General features: G+C 44.1%; 1 protein-coding gene across 7 annotated transcripts in view; it reads right to left on the reverse strand.

Annotated features, from left to right (window-relative positions):
* Positions 1–1477: 1477 nt before the first annotated feature.
* Positions 1478–15338, reverse strand: part of LOC128266782 (uncharacterized) — a 42397-nt gene continuing 28536 nt past the window's right edge. For 2 of the 7 annotated variants that reach the window (XM_053003566.1, XM_053003567.1), the window contains exons 2-6: positions 7874–9385; positions 7623–7812; positions 4094–6679; positions 3514–3855; positions 1478–2867 (exon numbers count right to left, since the gene is read on the reverse strand). In XM_053003566.1, the coding sequence (XP_052859526.1) occupies positions 2846–2867; positions 3514–3855; positions 4094–6679; positions 7623–7812; positions 7874–9385 (4652 nt within the window). In that variant the 3' untranslated portion in view covers positions 1478–2845. Of the gene's footprint in view, positions 2868–3513; positions 3856–4093; positions 6680–7622; positions 7813–7873; positions 9386–11437; positions 12332–14841; positions 15267–15338 lie in introns of those variants that run through there. The other 5 variants (XM_053003564.1, XM_053003565.1, XM_053003560.1 and 2 more) reach the window with 5 other exon arrangements.

Genomic DNA, 15338 nt, shown 5'->3' on the forward strand with positions numbered 1-15338 from the left:
AGACTTCTTTATAATTTTTGTAATTCCGGAAGTATTCTATTATATTTTTTATTTTAAAAATACAATGTAAATGTATATAATTCTGCAGACTTTACAAGATTTTAAAATTGTAATCATTTAACAGAGCTTTTTTTAATTTATTTTAAGTAATCCACTATGTGCATAGGAACAACAAAAATTTGGCTAAATTTGTTTTGTTCAAGAATTTTAGGATTTGAATTTTAAAAGTGCAAAAGCAAAAATGCAAAAGTGGCAAGACTGCCACATGGCTAATGATAATTATCAAGCTAACACACTCACACACACATGTTCCGAGCTCCACAATAAATATTTGGGAATATTTCTGCGTAATTTTATTTTCCAATTTCAAGGCAAATGTGTGAACAGTTGCGTATGTGCAGGATTTTCGGTGGCCCGACCGACGGGTGTTTCTTATGTAACTTTTCCAGCCATACTTTCGCGCCTTTTGCAACTTTTGCGTTTTCATTATTTTATTTAATTAGGTAAATGTATGCAAAGGCATCCAGCCCATGCTTATGTATGTGTGCACACCCACACACACGCATAGCGCAACATATGCCTCGGTAATTACAATTACTTTTAATAATGTTGCTTTAAATGGGCCAAAAAGGGTTCAGGCTTAGCTCCTGTTTCAGAAAGCTAAGCAGGGAAATTAACTTTACAGCTTGAGAAGAATTTAAGCGGATTAAGGTTGAGGATAAATTAAAAACCATAATTTTGATTAATAAGGTTGCGTAATTCGCGATTCTCTTGTCCAAGTACGTGCATACGTAGGGCAACGAATTGAATTTATATTTAGTTATATTAGTAATTCTAATTATTAAAGTAAAGCTATTGGCACCTTTTTGCCACACAACTTGAATTTTAAAAGGCATAATACTTAATAGTCTAACATAAAATTAAGTATTTATACAAACTTGTGAGATTGTTTTAGAAATGCCGCAAATTTAAAATACTACAATATTTTTTGTTGTAAATTAAAAACTAACAGTTCGCTCTTTATTTACTGAAGTAAAGATTTTGATAAGTAATAAGTAATACTCTTTAACCGGTTTAAGAGTCGTCTCAAAAATTTCAGTTTTTCTTTTATACTCAAAAAAATTTAAAATGCCTGTGTTTTACATCCTCATTTAAACACATCTAGTATATTCCAATAACTCATGAAGCAAATAAGGGAAATGGTTTCATACGACAATGTATAACAAAAATACAGTTTTATGGTAACTGTTACAAGATAACGCGGGCTGTTATACAGTGTGTACAGTTTGAAAGTTTTTGATAGAAACTAAATAACAGTTTGAGACGAACTGTTCAAAACTGTTTAATAAAGCTGAAATTGCAAAAACCAAAGAAACTTATTCTTTTAAAATTAAATAGATTTAACCATACTTTTATTAACATTTTAGCCTATGGCTGCACCGTCCCTTTAAAAGTAGAAAAAAACAACGAATTCAACTTTATTTTCGTAATACTTTTTGCTTGTTTATTAATATTTTTATTGATTTTGTATTTTTATACATTTTTTATTTTCGGTTTATTACATAATATACTCCCGCATATCCATTCGGTGATAAATTCTCCCGCAAATCTATAATATGTGTTTCTTCCGCTTGTACATGATACAATAAGAATAGCTATAATAGCTATACAATTAAGGATAGAAAAGTGTTTGACTTATAAATTAGACGATGTCTTCCAGCAGTTAAATAACCAATTAAAGTTATGTCATAGACAGAGTGATAGGCATTAAATAGATACAAATGAATAGTAAGATTAATAGTAGGTATAGCGGTAAACATATATCGTACAATTTGAAATCACTTTTGAGCCAGGGCTCAACAGCATAAGCTCGTTATAAATGAAAAGAAAGTCCCAGCATAAAACGCAAACATAAATGAGTTTGCAAGTAAATCCAAATTAAAAACTGCGAAGCATTCTGTAACCAATCGCTTAGAGTTAAAGGCCATATGGAAAATTCTTTCCTTAATATTCTCCTTTTTTTCAATTTGGGAGAGGATCAGCGTGAGCATGGAAAAAGCAACAAAATAAGTTTATTCTAATGCACCCGGGGCGTAATATCGATTGGATCCGCTCTTGAGCTTTTCATTTATTGTATATGGGTACCCAATATATCATATTTTTCTGCCCAGCTTGGTATGATTCAAGTAGTTTGTGTATTGTAGACCACTACTGTGGTTGCTGCTGCTCGAGTATTGACTGTGTATGCCTTTTTGCATAGGGTATAGAAAATATTTTATACACTTTAGTACTTTTTTCTGTGGGTAGCAAAGTTTTCTTTGTCATTTCATTTTGAGTAGCTAGTGGAAAAGCGAGTCTACGCATATATGTTTGTATACCGTATGTGTGTGTATATACATCAAAATATTTGTTTAATTTACGCGTACTTGGCATATGTATAGATTTCATTATATATACTTGTAAAAAAAGAAAATTTAGCTACTTCTCGCAGACGTCTGCTCTACCGCAAATGAGGACAACAAAATCAATCAAAAGATACCAGCACATCTCGCTATCAGTTCTCGCTCCTTGATCCCTGATCCCTAATCACTGATCACTGATCACTAATCACTGATCCCTGCTCTCCCATCTTAATATCACTTCCGGGCCAACAGTAACTAAGCAATCGAGCCGCACACAAAGCCTTAGTCTAGAATTTTACAATGTTGCATTGTTTGTTGTTTTGAATAAGTATTCTTTTTTGGCCTTTTTTTCTTTTTTGTTTCTTGGGGTGTTTGGGGTTTGCTGTCTGTTGTCTGCCGTTGACTAATTGGGATGACTTGGACGCTTGGACTCGTGTGGACGCTCAACGCACTCGCGAGGTGGGTCTGAAAATGAATAAGGGTATTAAATATGGGTCATATATTATTTGGGAATGTAAGGGGCTTGGAAACCACATTTTAAGGCTGATAATATTGCTATTATGTTTAATACAAATTTGTACTTGTTATCTAACCACATTGTCAGGCTGAGTAATGAAAATATTTTTATGTTTGATTAAAATGGGCTTTTGTTATCTGATTTCGAAGTTATTCAATATACCCTAGCAGAGCATTATTATATTTTCAGTCAGTTACAGTCTCCTTTTATTTCACGAAGTAAAAAATATAAATAAAAAAAATATGACTTAATTTTTTTATTTTTTTTTTAATTTAAACGAATGTGCTTTAAGATATAAGATTGATTAATTATTTTAGAGTTCGAATTTAAGTTCTATTAAAATCGGACATCGAAACCATATAGCTGACATAGGAACAAACGAAAAATTCAGCTTCGTTGTTTCCTAACGTATACGCTTCTAAATCAAAACATGGTCGTTTTAAAGAAAATTCTATTAAAATAGCTGCCAGGGTATATAAACTTCAACATGCCATATTATTAATGAATAGCATATAACTCAAAAACATAAGTAATAATAATTTTGAAAAGATCATCCTTGCTATGTAGCTTTCACCTCCAAACATCATCACTTACCTGGGCGATGGGGTAACCGCCTGACGTTTGGGCGTATTTGGCGCGGTGACCGCCACTCGATTGGTGGGCGTACGCGCCCTGGCCGAAGCGGGTGTGGCGGAAGTGGGCGTAGTCGTGCCGGCCAGGCTGTAACGTTTCGGCTGCACCATCCTGCTGGGCGATCGAGTGCTGACCTCGGAGCCGCCGGCTGCTTCCTGGGCGCTGGTGAGCCTGCTTGGGCGGGGGGAGGTAAAAAGACCGGGTTTGTTGTGGCTTTTAGTGACAGTCTTGGGGGTGGCGGGCCGAGCCGGTGAGGGCGTGGCCATAACGGGGGCAGTACGTGACGAAGTGGGCGTGGAACTTCTAAGCATCAGAGGCCCACAAACAACAAATCAACATCATGCAAAATAATAATTTCACGCAAGGATGGGGGCGGATGGTTTGCCGAAAAATGAAAAGAAATACATTTTGTAAACATAAAACATTTTCAAAATAAATAATTTTGTAAGTTTCATCAAGGGATTTCCAAGTCGGTTTATTATTTTATTTAATTGACCGATTTGCACTTCCATACCGCGAATTTAGTATATAGAATACTGACCTGCCCGCTGGGTAGCTCACTGGCCGTGGAATCCTTGACCTTGGCGCCGAGTTGGAGCCCGTCGAGTTGACGGAGGTGGGCGTGGAGCCGCCGCTCTTGGTGGCCGCCTCGCTGGCCAGCTCCTTCAGCATGCTGGAGTCCTTGCTCATCAGCTCCCACTGGATCTGCAGGCGCTTGAAGCGATTGCTCTCGATTTTGCGCTGCTCCAGCACGTCCAATGTTTCGCGTTTCAGTGTCGCCACAGAGATGTTGGGGGAGTTGGGGGGAGTGGCAAAGCGTTTGGCATGCGGCTGCAGGCCGGCCGCCACGCCCTCGTCATTGAAGGACACCTTCTTCTGCTGACTCAGCACCCGGCTCACCTCCTTCTTAAGGGCGGCGGCATCGTAGGCCACCTGCTCGCCGGAGGACTCCAGGATGGAGGCAATCTCGGCATAGTACTTGAGCTCAGAGCGCGGCAACGAGGCCAGGAAGTTCTCGGCCCGAGCCCTGGCATCCAGATCCTTGCGGGAAAGCCTCTGCTTCACCGGCTGCTCCCGGTGCTGGCTGTGCTCCTCCTCCTCGAAGACGTCGGCCAGTTCGTCGTTGGAGCCCAGTGCGTAGTTGTGCGGCGGCTCCTGCAGACTGCGACGCTTCTCCAGCTTGCTCAGCTTCTGCGTCTGCTGGGCCTCGATCATGGAATTGCGCTTGTTGCGGGCCTGCGCGGAGTGAGCCTTGCGCAGGATGCTCCGCGGCATGGGCTGCGGCGGGTTGGGGGTCAACTGACTGCCGGGACTCGTTTCCACGCCCGAATCCATGCGCTGCTGATCGTACTGGTACACATACATCTGCTTCAGCGGATCAACATCCAGCTCGGAGTCGGTGAGCAGCGTGGACGAGCCACGGTAGCCGGAGCTGGGCGGCTGACTCGAACCCGAGCTGGAGGCCTCGTCCATTTGGATCTGCCCCTGCCCGTGGCCCTGACCCTGCTCCTGGAAGTACTTGGCGCAGTCACAGATGTGCGTGCGATTCCGGCGCAGCGGTGGCGACATGCAGAAGAGCGGACGCTGCGACAGCTCCGCATCCAGCTGCCTGACTAGCTGCTTGACCTCCGGAATGTGCTGCAGCCGCCGGCGGTACTCCGTCGGCAGCAGAGTGGCCAGTGACTGCCAGTCGGCAATGTGCTTGTAGTCCAGCGTCTTCAGGATCTCATCCTCGCTCACGCTCTGGTTGTTGCTGCGCTGCTTCTTCAGCGATCCCGAACTGCTGGTGCTACCAGCTCCAGCTCCATCCAGCGTCATCTTGTAGTTGAAGGGCGAGAAGATCACCTCAGAGCTGGCATTGGTCTTCACGAATCCCAAATCGGGCAGGGCATAGTTCGGATAGATCACGTAAATGGGCGCCTGTCGCTGCTCGCCCAGGTTGTTGAGTTTCTCGAGGAACGAGGGTGGCACACAGCGATAGCGATCGCTCAGGCTACTCCGGGTGGTGCTCAGAGATCCGCAGGATGTCTGCATCGAGCGTGTGATCATCTCGGAGCTGGAGGCACACGACAATGGACGAGTGCTGGACCCACAGCCCGCCTCCGCTCGCCGGGGCACCTGGGTCAGCTGCTCCGTGCTGGCCTCCGAGGACAACTGACTGCCGGTGGACACCTGTGCGGCCAGCTGGTACAGCTGGGGATTGCGTAGCGGCATGCTGCGACGACGATGCGCCGGTGAGTTGGTCGCCGTCAACGAGCCCGTCGAACTGGACGTGGCCACGTCCTCGTAGAACACTGCCTCGGGTCGGGCTCTCAGCTGCCGCCGCGGCGTCTCCGTTTCCGCATAGTGCTCCTCCTCGTCGTGGCGACTCACTGCCGATCCCTTGCCCGAGTCGTTCATACTCTTCTTGCGCAGCCGCTGCTCCAGGGATCCGCTGCTCGAGCTGGCCGCATCGCTGGAGGGCCAGCAGCCGGAGGAGACGTCCATGCAGGTGTGCGCACTGGCCTGGGCCCCCAAGTCCTCCTGCCCGCCACTGCTGTTGGTGCTCTTCTGCTTGATGAACAACTTGACTAGATTAAAGGCCGGCGGATTGGACGAGTTGCCCGAGGAGGCCGATCCGGAAATGTGGAAGTTCTGGCTCTCCTGCGAGCAAGTGCAGCGATGCTTGTGGCGATGGTGGTGCGAGTGGTGGTGCAGCTGCTGCTGCTGCTGCTGCTGAAGCTGAAGCTGCTGTTGTGACTGCTGGGATGTGGGTGTGAGCTGCTGGATGGGCACCTGCTGCTGATCCTGGGCCTGCTGCTGCAGTCGCTCCGAAACGGACACACTGATCGATATGGGCATCTGGCACATGGGCAGCAGATTCCTGGACCGCGACTTGCACGACTCCATGGTCGAGGTGCTGATCGCCTGGGAGACGTTCAGTGGCGCCACCGCCTGCTGACCACCTGTCCCCGGTGGCTGTTCCTCCGGGCAGCTACCCGCCATGGACTCCTCGCTCTGCAGATTGGGCAGACTGCTGCTCTTGCGCACGGAGCACTGTGGTAGGTGCCGGGTCAGGGTGATGGTCTCCGTGTTATTGTTCCCAGACGGATACCTGTGGGCGGGCGAAACAAGCAATAACGAGCGTCTTTACCACAACAGACACGTCGAGCGTTTGGGATTACAATTTTGTTGGCGGAAGGTTTTCTTTTTTCTGGTTTTCTGGTTTATTTAGGTAGGAAGTATGTGGATTGGTTGCTGCCGGGTTTTATGACTTATTTTACCTGACGGCGTCTGGCCTGGGTTTATTTGCATAATATTTTAGGGTTTTCTCTGTTGTCCTGTCTAATCGTTTTGTGAATGAGTTGGTGTGCGGGCTAATCCCGTAATTGCTTTTCTTGAGCGATTAACTTTGAGCAACCCAAAGGCAAAAATCCTTGAAGGTTAGCATATGCTCGCGTGGAATATACGCCAAAAAGACCCAGTTCCCATTTGAAATTTCCCCTCTAAACGCTGGCATACGCTAACATTTCAGCCGGCGGCAGGCAAATGGAACTAAATTGAATTCAATTGAAATGACCCCACACACGACTGCAATGAGAACAAACCGCAAGGAAGGGGAAAATGTGTAACATCCGCCGGTCTTGATGATGACGTTTGGCATTCAGCAGTTGCACGTAACAGCCAATCTATTAGTTATCTCATATTTAGTTTACTTTATCTTGAGAGTCGTATAGCTATCTCCTTAAACTGACTAAACTGTATGTTTATAATTGCTTAATTATTTATGTGTATAATTTTCATACTTATATTGAAAGATTTTTCTATATTACCAAATAAAAGTAGCAATCCCCTTTCCGAAAGCAATTAGAGGCGGATTTTGATTACCATTTAGTTTAACTAAGACAAACTAATATTTTAAAATGGTTCTTGTCCTTATTTAAAAACAAAAGACTCTTTAGGATGGTGCCTTTTAAGTGACAGATGTAACCAGTAATCAGTTAATAGTAGCCAACCCCTTCCCGACAACAACCAATCCTGGGAATTATGAGCGAATCTGGTGCGGAGTGTGTATGATTCGGTGGACCTACCGCTGTAGCTTGGCTGCTGCCGCTGTGGCCGCCTGTCCCCTGGGCGAATTGGGGCAGAGGGGCTGGAAGGCCTGGGCAGAACGCGACATGGATACCTCCAGGGCCTTGTTGCGCTTCACAATGTCCTCCAGATTGCTGTGCAAGTTGATGCAGTTCTGTTTGTTTCTGGCGGCAATGTCACTTGGTTCCGCTATAAATCAAAGTTGATGACTGTGAGTTAGGACTTCCAGGTGAATACTCCAATTACTTACCATAGAAACTGTCGTCCGAGTAGAGCACACTGCCCTCGAAGGCGATCGTGTAGTTGTCCTTGTTGCAGGTGAGTATGATCTCGCCGTCATCCGGATAGGCGTCCATGTCCAGTGAGTCCACCGAGATGTGCGACTCCCGCACCGGCGAAAAGAGCAGCTCCGACTTGCAGAAGGAGTTGTCGATCAGTTCGTTGGTGGAGGTGGTCGACGTCTGCGACATGTTGTGCGGCAACATGTTGCTGCAATGCAGCATTTGTTGCTGTTGCAGCTGCTGCTGCTGCTGTTGTTGCTGCTGCTGAAGAAGCAACGATTGCTGCAGGCGACTGTTGGCCCCGCCCAGACTCTTGCAATAAGCGGGCAGTTGCGAGAGCAGGGAATGTATGTCCTCGGCCCGAAAGCTCTCCATATCCACCTCGGCCAGATTGGCATCCAGATTCTTGGCCAGATCCTCGTAGTAGATCAGATCCCCCATGGCGTTGTACGAGGCCGAGAGGGAACTCAACACGCTGCGCTGCATGCCGCCACAGCCATCTCGATAGCCGTAGTCCAGGAACCACTGATAATCGGAATTGTCGTGAGTAAAGTCGTGCGACGAGGCCAACGAGCAGTTGAGATTGTTGCCACCGCCATTAGTAGTTTCCCGCATCCCGCCACCACCACAAAGCATCCCACCTACCCCAAGTTGTTGCTGCTGCTGCTGCTGCTGCTGCAACTGTTGCTCGTTGCTGCGAGCGCCTGGCGTGGTCGCATTGCTGTTGTAGTCCGACTCCGGTGTGGCTGCCATCTTGCCCAGAAGAAAGTTATTGTTGCCCTGGTGCTTCCTGCTGGCGTTGTCGTTGTCGTTGTCGCAATAGAGCAGACCGCCCGAATCCTCGCCAAACAGTAGACTGTCGCTGGGAGTGATGATGCTGCTGCTCACCTGCTCATTCAGGATAATGCTGCGCAACGCGTTGTTGTAGCGATCCAAGTTGCTCAGCACAATGGCCACATTCTGCTTGAGACTTTCCTCGCTCAGTTCCTCGCCGGCGGCATCCTCCTCCGCATCGCTGCCCAGCGATTGCAGTTGCTGCTGCTGGCACTGCTGCAGGTGTTGTTGCTGCAGCAGGCGATCGGTCAGCTGTTGCTGCTGGTACCGCTTCCCAATCGTCGTCGTCGTCTGCGCCGTGTTGCTGAACGGCGAGTTGCTGGGACTGTTCAGCGGATTCCGGTAGCTGAGCGGGGAATGTGGCGATGATCCGGGCAGAATGTGGGCAGCCGTGTTGTTGCCGTTGTTTAGCTGGCTGAAGGGCAGGGTCTGCTGAAATTTATGTGGACGTTGATGCTGCTGCTGCTGCTGTTGCTGTTGGGCCAAGCGTTGAAGCAAATGTGGGTGAGAGTTGGGATTGGATGGGGTGAATGCTTGCTGGTGAATGGGTGAGTTCTGAAGCGGTTTCTGCTGAGATGCGGTGAAATGCGGTTTGCCGTGATCGTTGTTTGTTGAGAATTCTGTCATGCCACGTCGAAGTTTGGTTCCTGCAAAGAGAGTAACAACAGTAATAATAAATAAGTGGTTAATTTAATACTTAAAGTACAACTTAAAGCAACTCTTTAAATAAATAATTAAGATATTCCAATTTATAACATTTACTAATCAGATCCTATCATTATTGTTTTATTTGTTGGTCATTCAGGATAATAATTATATATTATTTTATTTTATTTTAGCTTCTATATAAAAACTCAAGTATGTTATTGTAGTGCCACTTAAAGCAACTCTTTAAATAAATAATTAAAATCTTTCAATCCTGATCTTGAATGTTTATTTAATTGATCTTAAACGGCATTTATATATAGTATAGTTTACTTCAATATTGTAACCCAAGGATATAATTCAAAATACTCATTGTTTTTAGGGTACGGACAGATTAGTTTCGCTGATTAAAATACCTCGTTAATCCCATTTAAGGGTCTATCAATGCTGTCTAATCGGCATTGACACTGAACTTGGCTCAATTAAGATGCCACAGCAGCGGGGCGAAACTAACTCCCGCTAATGATCTATCCCCATTCTCATTTGCACTTTCCGTCCCCTAATGGACATTAGCGTGCCACACATTTCGGCATCGTAAAAACCTGACTGACGGAGGCGCCCATCTATTGTTGGCATGTTTCAATTAATTTTTACGATGCCAGTCCTGTTCTAGCAAATAAGAATGACACTATCTGGATGACAGCTTCCCGTCCCTCCTTCTTCTTTCTTTCCTTCCAAAACGAAAGTTGTTAAAATTATTTTTATACGTCTGAGAGATTTTTACGATTCAAAACACACACACACCCATGAATCGGATCGGATCGGATCGGATCGCTCTGTGCCATCGCCTAAAAAGTTCAATTGGAAAATGTGACATTTTCCCATGTTGCGAGGCGCTTCATGCCACATGCAATGCCAGTCCGCCAGCGGCAATTAAAGGTTAAACTTGATGGTATTGCATGTCTCAGGGCGGTAATTCAGTGCTTAGGAAAACCCCCTCTTTTGCCGCATTGCTATCGATTGCATTGCATTTGCCAGCCAACTTTCCTTATGCAATTCATTGTGGTATCGGGTACAGAATTTAAATTTAAAATTAACTCGGCGCATAAACAAATCAAATGCTAGAAAAAAAGGGGGGATCCGGCCGCCACCTCCCAGAATGTGTAGACACAAGAGATTATGTTTTCCAAAAGATTTCCCTCTGTCTGAGGGAACTTTTCCAACAGCCGACAAGTGGCAAAGCACATGTCTTTCCCGCCCGGCTATCTTTCATCCTCTCCCTTCCCCGGCAAAACAAAATGGAAAAAAAAAAAATATAAATATGAAATGGAAAGTCATTTCATATTTGGGCCAGTGCAAGATTACGGACAAATAAAAATATTTTTTTAATGCATTTTGTGTGTAGATATGGGATGCATATAGCCGTCGTGCTGGGAGGGTGGTCCAGCATCGGAGCAATGGCCAGGCCCAGTGCCTCTCGTAGCTCAATTAAAGTTAATTGAAATTACAAAAGCCCGTCTCGAGATGTGAGATGTTCAAGAGGTTGCGTCAGGGCGAAGCCAAGAAAAAACAATATTAACGACGCTTTTTCGCAGGCAGAGACATTGTAATAGTATGCTTTAACGCACACAGACAAAGTAAATTAAGCCAATTACCTATTAATGACTAAGAAATGTTAAGAAAACTTGTATAGCTTAAAAGGAATTAAATGAACTAAATATTATAAAAATGTGACTTTAATAAAAGGATTCTTAATATTAAAATTAATGGTATGTAAAAACAGTTTATAAATGTGGTTAATGGCTTGAAAATCTTATTCTTTATCAATGAGTTTATATTTGTATAATAAATAAAATTACTCCAACTCCTGCATTTACATTATATACTGTTGTCGTCAATCAATAAGTCATTTTACTTTTTAATAAATGAATATAAATATTAAGAAAAAAGAGTTAAATATGTTCCTACTTTGCGTATTACCTATAAACATATATTTAAGTAGGTATACATATTATAGATTTTGGGTTAAAAGCTAAGACTTAACAACTGCGCACCTTGGCCCACAACTTTGCCATTGTTTTGATGGTTAATATTGTTGTTGAGATAGTTGTTCAGATAGTCATTGTCATTGTTGCTGTTGCTGTTGTGGTCCACATATCGCTGCTGCTGTTGCTGCTGCAGTCGCTGCTGTCGCAAATACTGTTGATTGCATGTGAGGCCCGCTGAAGCAGTTGTTGTTGCGGGAGGCGATGGCACGCCCTGTTCGAGCAATTGTTGTTGCAGGCGTCGCCGCTGCAGCAATTGCTGCTGCAACAGTTGCAATTGCTGCTGCTGCATGCGCTGGTAGAAGCGTATCTGCTCCAGTTGCTGCGGGGTCACGCCAATGTTGCTGGTGGGCTTTGCCCTCAGACGATGTTGCTGCTGTTGTGGCACGTAGTAATTCTCCTTGGAGGAGCTGTTGCTGTCGCAGCCGCTGCTGGTGCTGCTGCTGTTGCTGGTGGCACCGGCAACATGTTGCCAGCAGGCAGTGTTGCCGTTGGCATCGCTGTTGTTGCTGCTGCCGTTGTGCGGGCAATCGATTCCGGCCCTGGAGCAGGCCGCACAGCGTTTGGAAATGTCTACGAATCGCATGATGAAGGCGAGCAACAGCAACAACATCTAGTTGCAAGCGAATGTTGCTGCCGGTTTATTTTTGGCCAGTCCTCTGCGGACCAACGCTGCGATGTTGCCAAGTTCTTGGCAGAGTCTCTTTTTGGCTTCGCTTCACTCTTTTCTATATATTTTTAGTTATTGGCTCTTTTTTTAAGGGGTTAAACTCCATTGATTGGTTGCACATTTTGTTTGGATCTCCTTCGGTTTTGTTTTCTATGCTGCACTTTTCATTTTGATTTCTTCGTAGTTTTCCTCTATTTATAAATGTTGTTATGCTTGATGCGTAAGTTTTCTCTCTATACGACACATGGACCAAGTTTTATATATATAAATAACCCAGAGTGTGTATGCTACACTGTTCAGCGCACAAAAAGTTTTGTGTCTGTTGATTCGATTTCGGTGTGGGAAGCATATAAAAATAATTTACGAGTTTTCTGCATACGGCTCGAGACTTTTATGTTTTCCCAAAACTTTTAATGCGGAGTTTCAACGAAAAATGCCTAAACGCCTAAAATTATCCCCTACACAAACAAAAAAAAAAACAAAACAGCCTAAACAAAAACTGCAGTTGGGTGTTGCCATCGGCGATTTATGCCCCTGCGGTTTGGGCCAACCTCGAATGCAATTCCTTTGCCTTTGCCTTTGCCTTGTTAGCGCGCAAATTAACTGCAGTCGGAGCTCGTTAGCAAAAGCGTTAGTGGCAAACCCTCAAGGAGCCTAATTTATGGGCTAACACTTCCGCCCAAAACAGTTTTGCTGTTCCAAAAAACGGAAATGGCTTTCCCTGCTGAACGGGGCTTTTGCCTTGAAGCTTTGGCCAGGTTCGCAGGTGTCTATATTTAAATCGCCAGCCGAAAAAACTTAGCCAAGTTCATTATTATTAACTTGTCGTCCGACTTTTGGCGAGCATGTGTCATAATGTTTGCTATTGAAATCTATCTAGAGCGCACATGAGCTTGCCAAAAAAAACAAAGATCCACCAGGTGCTTGGCATAATGAGATTATATGATATATCTGGCATATTTGATGCCTGACATCAGCAAAAGATAATATTTGTATTAATATTATATAGCAGGGAAGTGCAACTATAATAACACTTGCATTTGTCTTGGACACGCCCAAAAATAGCTTGAATGTTGACTGTCTTTTCGACTACACTTAAGAAATCATTCTCAATTTAGGCACACGTTTTAAAACAGAAAAATTATTATTTTAAAATGTTAAAAAAAACATTTCGTTTACGTATTTGAAAAAGGAAATTTGTTTGTTTTATTTAATTTTAGTGAGATAGAAATGACTTTTACTGAGTTTCAAGAAAAACATTCGTTAAACCACATATATTTTCCAAAAACAGTATTCTGGCTTTTCAAAACCAGCTTTTTCCTTAGTGTAAAGTTGCAGACAAAGACTTGCTAAATGGAAACCACCCACAGGGGCCAAATGCGCAAAAAGAAACCCTCAGGACTGTGGGCTAATATCGAAAAAGGGAAAGTCTGAGGAGCGGGCAGAATGCCACCGAGAAGTGCTCAGGCGCACCAAGGACCTGGCTCGGAAAATGCCAAACGGCTTGCCACATCTGGCAAGCGGCCAAAATAAAAACCAACACCACTCTGCCACAAGGAGGAATAAAACGAAAGAAAAGTGCTCTCGCATCGAAGCGGCATTTAAGCAGGTCCGATAAACACGGCGGCAACTTGTCCATGGCCACGCTCCAGCTGCCTTGTATTTGCCATCAGCCATGAAGTTCTTGAATTCATAATCGTAAACATAAAGTAAAGGAGACGACGCACTGCAAAATATTGTGAAAACTGCAGTTGCGTTTCGATTTCGCACGCAGCTCACTTGGATTTCTCTTTGCACCTTGCAATTGCCGGGGCAAAAATAAAATAAATAGCGCATGTAGCCGAGATGCGAAAGTACAGTTTTTCCCCGTTGGAGCAAGGTGTACGTTCAGGTTCAATCACATTTTGAACTCTTCCAAAATGTTTACTTAGGTGTTGGCACAGCAAAGAGGAGAATAAAATAACTATCTACAAAGGGTTGAATCGATGAATCAATCAGCGATTGGTAAGTAATGTGCATGCCTTTAAGCTCAAGGGATATTTTTTACATTTTTAGAATAAAAAGTTAAATTTTTCAATTTTCAAACTGATGTTATGGAAGTGGTACTCCCCTAAAACGACTTATAAGCAAGCATTCTCCTACTAGTATATATATATATAAATATAAACATATGTATATACATATATATTTTTTCCACATTGTTCTAGGGGAACGAAAGCATTTTACTCTAGTTCAATGTACTTTCTGGCCTACATTGCGCATAGAAAATGCTAGCGTAAAAACTCTTTCTGTGGAGTACATGATGCCCGCCAATTAAATGAGGCAACCCAAGGAAATGCATCTACAGATGCGGCTGTAGTTGCAGCAGATACAGATATGCTGTTTCTATTTTGTGGCGATTGTAATTACGAAATCATCAAACGCATGTGTGCATATCGACGCGGAAGTCTTTTGGCTAGCGAAAAGGTCAAAGCTATTTGCGAAGCTGGCTAAAAACAGAACCAGATGCAAATGCAAAGATACAGTCGCCACTGACAGGCGACAGCAGCTTATCAGGAATGCCGAACGTTTTGATTTGGCGTAAATAAACGCTTTTGGCATGCCTGATGATAAGATAAGCCTTTAAGCTGGTAGAAATGCAACTGACAACCGAAAACGCCGATTAGATATTTGCCCTGACTCCGGATGATCTCATTTCCTACTGCAGAAAACTCATAAATAATTGTTAAATGCTGGCGTTTACTTTACCCAAAACAGATTGCGTATTAGATAATCCCAAAAAGTTCGCTGTCAAAGAGAACTTTTGTTCCTTTGTTCGTATCGGACACTAACAAAACACACGCACACACACTCTCGGCTGCTGCTGCACTTAAGATGGCCAATTTAACGAGTATTTTTTTTTCGGGGTAATGGTAATTCAGTGGGGCTTGGCCCACGCACAATTAATGCCGTTTAAGTGATTCCAATTTGATTGGGCTGCTGCGTCACACAAAGTATCTACGAGTTTATTATTTTATTATTCACACCAGACGAACGAAGAACGAACGACGAACAACGAACGCGTAAACAAATTAAGCGAAATGTGAAACGGAAAATAAAATATATATGGAAATAATAATCAAGGCAAGGCTTTCTTCACAACCGACACGCAGCGCACATTTTCACAGTTGCACCAGCCCAAGGAGACTGACTGAAAATGAAAATACGCGAGCGGGCCACGACAGTCCGAAATACAACGAA

This window comes from Drosophila gunungcola, chromosome 3R (genome assembly GCF_025200985.1).
Source record: "Drosophila gunungcola strain Sukarami chromosome 3R, Dgunungcola_SK_2, whole genome shotgun sequence".
Taxonomy (NCBI): Eukaryota; Metazoa; Arthropoda; class Insecta; order Diptera; family Drosophilidae; genus Drosophila; species Drosophila gunungcola.